General features: G+C 37.2%; 1 protein-coding gene across 1 annotated transcript in view; it reads right to left on the reverse strand.

Annotated features, from left to right (window-relative positions):
* Window positions 1–6397, reverse strand: part of TWF1 (twinfilin actin binding protein 1) — a 14744-nt gene extending 8347 nt beyond the window's left edge. The window contains exons 1-4 of the mRNA XM_004694787.2: window positions 6312–6397; window positions 4411–4488; window positions 2205–2383; window positions 477–572 (exon numbers count right to left, since the gene is read on the reverse strand). Of these exons, the coding sequence (XP_004694844.1) occupies window positions 477–572; window positions 2205–2383; window positions 4411–4488; window positions 6312–6336 (378 nt within the window). The 5' untranslated portion in view covers window positions 6337–6397. The remainder of the gene's footprint in view (window positions 1–476; window positions 573–2204; window positions 2384–4410; window positions 4489–6311) is intronic.
* Window positions 6398–6934: the final 537 nt, after the last annotated feature.

Consider the following 6934-nt stretch of genomic DNA (forward strand, 5'->3'; position numbering starts at 1 on the left):
GGGGGAAAGGAGGGAAATGCATGGGACTATGGTGGTGGCACACGGGTGATTTGGTGATGGGAAACCTGCGGGGACTACAATCGAAATGGAAAAAAAGAAATGTGCAAAATGATGTAAAAATAAACTTTTGTAATAATTAAAATAAAGAAAAAGTTAAAAAAAAAAAAAACCTCTGAGTTGCACTCTAGCTTTTGAAGATTAAGTTAACCAAGGAGACTCTTAACATATTGTAAAATATAAGTACAATGATCCATTGTCACCAATGTTTAATGTCAAAGAAACAGGTACAAATGAATGGATTCAAAGTTACATAATCATTTAACTGTTAATTTAACAATGATATGATTATCATATGAAATACAATATTTTCTCTTTTCTTATGTTTACATAGGTATCAATTGCCCATTATCTAGGAATTCTTTAACCATTTTAGTTGATTGTTACTCAGAACTCAGAAAAAAATAAAAGTTTTGTACCTTTACTGTGCCAAACACTTCATCTTTAATGTGGCCACCTCCAAACTCCTTTTTCAAAGTTGCTCTTGTTGCTGCATACAACATTTTTTGACGAACCTATTATTAAGTTGGAAATGTTTCCTTATAAGTTTATAGTTTAAAACTATCATTACAAAAGAATGTACTTTTTGAATCTATGAACATCATCAAGCAAAGTCAACTACAGTAAATTGGCTTTAATATACTCAAGTAGGTAATTATAAAAAACCAGTCTAAACATGAGCATCTAAAATATTGATGGTGGGCCCTTGCTGGTGGCGCAAAGGGTTAAAGCAAAGCACTGTGAAGCTAGAGAGCCACAGCTGCTCAATGCCAGGGCAGCTGCTCAATGCCAGGGTGAGTTCAATCCTGGCTGGCAAGGGAGGTGACCCACATGACACAGCAGACCTCTCCTATCTAGCCTGCTATTCTGCTCCCCGCTCAGTCTTTTGGGAATCCTCTCATCACCCCTGTACCTCTGGCCTGTACACCAGTTCTGTATGCATAAATAAATCTTTTTTAAAAATAAAATATTGGTGGTAATTAAGGGAGATTTAACAAGTGGGGGGAAAATCTAAATTAAAAGATGTTTCCTTTTACAACATAAGTCAAGAATTTAAAAAACTACTTAAAACATTACTTTAAAATATAAGAAAACATCCTTGAAATGAAGTAAACTTACCGACTTTTTACTCAAAGCAAATCTAGATCAGACATTACTAATTATGTTATTTAAGGATCAAATACTCAAGGCACACCTATGGCAAATTACATTCTATGAGGGGCACAAAGAGGAAAACTACTATTAAAGAGTCTACAGTAAGCTACTAAAGATAAGAGCCAACCAACAGAAACACTACCACAATTTGTGTGGTGAAATCTAGTGTTCTTTTCATCAAGTTACTGGGAATTAAAGGGAAGAAGATAACTTCTTAGAAAGCTATCTAGATAACTTTAAAAATTATTTTCTACAAGAAATAAGAGAATCTTTAAAATACTGAGATGGGGCCTCACTGGTGGCATAGTAGTTAAAGTCTCAGCACTATCAAGCTATTGCCAGCCACTGCAACATGAGTTCTATCTCTGGCCAAGGAGCTGACCCACATGGCACAGCAGACTTCTCCTATCTCATCCTTGCACCCCTCAGCAGTTTATTTCCATATGTCCGCTTGTTCTGCTCCCCACTCTGTTTCTCACTCTCTCCACCTCCAAACTATAGTCCAATTCTTGTAAGCATGAATAAATAAATCTTTAAAAATAAAATACCATGAAATAGATTACTTTTGTCCTTTGTTCTACTGAATTTGTCTTTGTTCTATTAGTCAGTGTACTAACTTTACTAAAATATTTTAACGTGCATATCTACCACTTAAATGGTAGCTATTAATAATACATTAATACTTAATAAAATGCTCAATTAGTTCTCTGAATTATGTCATTGTTACTCTCATAGCAAAGTAATTTTATTCCTCAAAAGTCATTTGTAGTTGCCACCGCTTTTTAAATTTAAGATCAGTAATGATTCTATTGATTTTGTGAAAAGAAGACTTCTGAATGGAAGCACATTATTCTTTGTTGCAAATATCTGAGGAAATCCATGATCATCCTTCTCTATGGGGAGGCTCCTTTCCTTTCTCTTGATCTAAGAATATTTCAGGAAAAAAAAAATTCTAGCACTTAGTATAAAGAAATTACCAAAAACTTACTTACATGAGAATGATCTGGAGACCATGCAATAAATATCCATTCATATCCCTGGGCATTCTGAGAATCTAATCTGAATAATATATAGCATGGTTGTTTGTCCTCCAACAAGGGTAAAATAAAGGAATCATAATCCTTATCCCAGGAATCTGAAGGCTGACTACAAGATCCAATCACAAGTTTCTCTACAAAGAATAATTTTTAAAAAGATGCATAAGTGGTTTGAAACACAGACAGTTAAGTGATGAATGGAAAAGTAAACTAACATAGTTATTTCCTAATTGCTATTTTTCATATAAAGCTGAAAAGAAAAAGGTTGGAACATAAAAAAATAAGTATAATGTTTATAAAAAAAATTAAGACTAGCACAGTTAAAATAATTTTATATATATGTACACACATACATATATACTCAAAAGCTAAAGAAACACATAAAAAAGATAGCTGAGGTAAAGAGTGGCTTACTTATTATATTCTATTTTCCAAAATGATTATAGCATAAATTATCACAAAACATATTTAAAGAAGTATACTACCTCACAAAGATTCAATTTCTGAAATTAACACTGAATTATATAGTAAGATACTAAATAAAACCAATGGTTGAGCTCCTATTTGTCCATAATGGGTGTTCAGAGGAAATGTAAGAACTTGCCCAGAAGTATAATTGATAAAGCTATCCTGAGGCACTTTTTGGCAGACTCAAGACAGACGGTGAATGTACTCTGCATAGACAATCTCTTGTACTTACATATAAAGGTGTTCAGTGCAGCAAAACGTAATTACAGTGAGAACCAGCAGTATCCCAAAGGTCCATCAGTAAGAGAATGGACATATAGTATATGACAGAGTCATATAAAACTGTTTCTAGTTTTAAAAATTTAATAAGCTGTCTAAACTAATCACAAAAATGTTTACAGGAAGAGAGGAGGTAAAACCAGATGACTGCTTATATATGTTTAAAACTCAAAATAGCACTATGTTTTTCTAGGGATACATACAGAAAACGGACTGCACAAATAGAAGAACTCCTAATATAGACTTAGGTGAATAGCCTCAGGTGAAGGAGGTCAGAAAGTGAAATTGTTGAAAAAGGAGGCTCATATCCAAAAACAGCTTGCAGGAAATATGATTAAAACATTAGCAGTTATTAATTTAAAAGGAGGTAGAAGTATTTACTGTATTATTTATCTTCTGTAACTTCCTTATGTAAGAACTTTTCTCAAAAACAAAAACATAAAACCAGAAAAGGATCGAGGAAACATTATAATTTTCCTTCTGTGGAGATGACAATTGGATAAACTTTAACTTTACTATTTCAGATAATCTGTCACTTAAAAGTGATGGCCTTTATAGTTTTAGTTCAATATTTCTAAACTATGCTACTTCACAGTTTGTTTATTCCTGTTGAATGTGGTAATATGGATTTTTTCAAATGACTGGTAATTTTGACATGTAAGTAGAAAATGGAAAGCAAATTAGACTGACTTGCAGTTCATGAAAAAAAAAATTTTTCCAAAGTATTTCAAGGTATTTAAGTAATTAGGCTAATGACTATTTCAATATTCACCTGTGACTAAGTTATTAAAATGTTGAGTATTCAAATGCAAATCTATCCTAATTAAATGATATTACTATCCAAACAATTATTCTGCTAACAGAATTATTTTGAAAACATCAACTTATAGTTTGTTATTCTCAGAATTTTCCCAAAATAATGAGAATCCTTTCTGCAGTAAAAATTGGATTTAAGCTGAAAAAATGGGGTGTTTGAAATCTTTTGTTTCTATTTCAAAACCAACTCTATAGAATAACAATTTGTAAGGAACCTTTTTTGAATATTCACCTGTTTACTGATTTTTCATTACAAAGATAAAAAGTACTTAAATTAGAAATGGATTTTGGTGCAGAAACTGAAATACAAAAAGAGGAAGTTATCAAAACAACTTTCTGTTTTCCTGATCAAATTAAGAATTCAGAAGCAAAGCAGAACTCAGAAGCAAAGCAGAAGTTTAGGGACAAGCCCAAAATATACAGAATCCAAGTATCCTAAAGGCAAGCTTTAAACTTACTTGTACATTAACAGTTCAAAACATTGACAAAGACTGACAAGTTTAAAAATATAACACCCAATAAGCCATGGGATATATTTTAAAATATTTAACTAACCATTTAAAATATTTAACTATTAACTTTAAAATATTTAACTAACCATTTTCAATAGATATCTTCAGAAGTCTGTATTTTCCATTTCTTGCTTTGGCAAAGACATCTTTAACATCTTCACTTGCTGTGGAAAAAATAAATTTATCTTTATACTTCTGTATTACTTTCTACTGCTACTGAAATGAGGAAAACACGAAGAATGCAAAAATATAATACAAGTTATGTAATAAAGAAAAAAGCTGATATAACGTGTAAATGGACACATGTAGTCTCATTAATATTGATGTATTAACATCTGGATGTACAGATATCCAGTGGGAAAAAAATGGGAGACTTTGAAATGTTTTTTGTTTTTTTTATTTCAAAACTAAGTTTACTGAACAATAATTTGTAAGTAACTTTTAGGGGGTGGGAGAAGGTAGTTTACTATTAATACTGAGTTTCATTCCAGAGATTAAAAGCACTTAGATTAGAAGTGGATTTCAGTATAGAAATACAGCAATATTAATGCCATTCTTTTTAGCTTGATATTTCCATAGTCATTGTAACCCTAAAGTGACTATGTTGCTCAAATCCAATACTAGGCAAATCACAATTTTTCAAAAATACTTTTACTGCTTGTTTGGAAAATGTTGAAAACTGCTTTTTATTTTCTTCTAGTCCAATTACAACCTTCTAGTCCAATTACAATCTTCTAGTCCATGGCTGTAATTAGACATCTTCATCAACTCATTTTCTATATTTTCCCACTAAAAATCAGTAAATATCAGATAACTTACACGGGTAAAAGTCATTAACATACATACAATCTTATGCTTTTAGTTATATTTTTGTGATTTGTATTTCTCAAAAAAAAAAGTAGAGTGAGCAAATATATACTTAAAAACCCCATGCTTGTGTTCTTAAAGTTTCAGTTTTGTTGTCCAGTTGCAAAGTGAAGCAAGAACCTCTGTATTGAAGGGGCGCTCACTAGAAGGCTCGGGCTTGAAAGTTAATAAATAAATATTTAAATGTCAAAGCTCATGAGGACAAACAAATAATGCTTCGAGATTTGAGACCATTCTGCTTGTGGTTGTGTGTGCAGGGGGAGGTGTGCGCGGTGTCAACGACCCTTAGGAAAAAACATCGCAGAGTGGATCTCGCTAAACAGTTTGATGTTTATCAACAGGACGCGCTTAGGTTTATATGATAACTTGTTAAACGATCTCGAGTAACCCCGGGATATATTTTTCATTCCGAGGAGAGCCCTTCCAGACTGTTCATTTTCAGTCCAGGAAATAACCAAGGTCAGACTAACTGCGCACTCCCTGCTTGCTCGGGACGATCCACAGCACAGACCCGACTTTTCAGGTTTTTGTTTTGTTTTGTTTTGTTTTGTTTTTGGGAGGGGTACTTAAGAGGAAGACCCAAACGCACCCCAGACTTGGGGTTTCTCAGAACGCAATCCACGTTCCCATTTTGGGAGAAAATGCAGCAAGAGTTTGAGAAGCTTCCTCGCCGAAAAAAAAAAAGATTCCAGCCGCTTTCTTTTTGACAATAAAGTCGCATACCCATCTCCTTTAGACTGTGCAAAAGAAAACCAGCCCGTCTCTTTGACAGCAGACTGAAGCGCTGCCACTCGGGCTTTTCGGTTCTTCCTCACTTGACAAAAACCTGGAAACCCGCTGACCGCAGGAGCGGCGCAGGGCACGCCTCCTCCCTGGGTCCTCTGGGGGCACCAATTTTCTTCACTCTGGCGAATTTCGGGTTCGTCTGCAACGTGGCGGCCGCCGGGCCAGGGCGGCGGGCGACACAGGCCGGGAGCGTCCCGGACGACTCCGCTAACAGCGGCCCGCGCGGTATACGAACCCGACGCCCCACTGCCCAGCCCGGCCAGTTCGCCGCACGCCAGATAGCGCAGCGCCTCCCAAGAGCCCCTTCCCCGCGGGCCGCCCCGCGCGCCGTTACCTTGGATGCCGGTCTGGTGGGACATGGCGGCGGCCGCGGGCTCCCGGCTCCAGCGCAGAGTGCGGCGAGCGGCCCCGGCCGGCAGCTCCAGGAAGTGGCGGCGCCCCCGCCCGCCTCGACGTCATCCACCAGCGACGCCGGCCGCTCCGCCCCCAGGGTCCCTCGGCGTCCTCGCGCGCCCCTGGCCCCGCCACGCCCGCCCTGGCCTTCACGGTTCCCGCTCCTCTGCCAGTGTCCTGACGCCGGCCACGTGCGCCCCCCTGTCGGGAGCCCCACCGGTGCTGGAAGGGGCCCTTGCCCTGCGGCGTCTGCCCCTGACGACCCTGCTGACACAGTCGCGCTCTAGCGCAGCGCAGAAGGCACCAAACCCGGAAATGACCATTTTATTGAATTTACGTTCTCAGCTTTAAAACAGAGGTGCCGGTATCCTTCTTGGATTACTTTTACTGTCATCCCTAGAGTTCAGTATAAACACTCCAGCTCCATTTTTTTTTTTCAGGTTAAATTTAATTTAATATAGAGGCGGTCTCCTATGCAAGGTGTCCACCCTTGTAAATGCAATTAATCAAAGACTTTTCTTTGTTCAGAGAAGCACATTCAGAAACCTTGTTTTCTGTTTATTC

The sequence above is a fragment of the Condylura cristata genome, unplaced genomic scaffold, assembly GCF_000260355.1.
Source record: "Condylura cristata isolate star-nosed mole 26May11 unplaced genomic scaffold, ConCri1.0 scaffold00047, whole genome shotgun sequence".
Classification (NCBI taxonomy): Eukaryota; Metazoa; Chordata; class Mammalia; order Eulipotyphla; family Talpidae; genus Condylura; species Condylura cristata.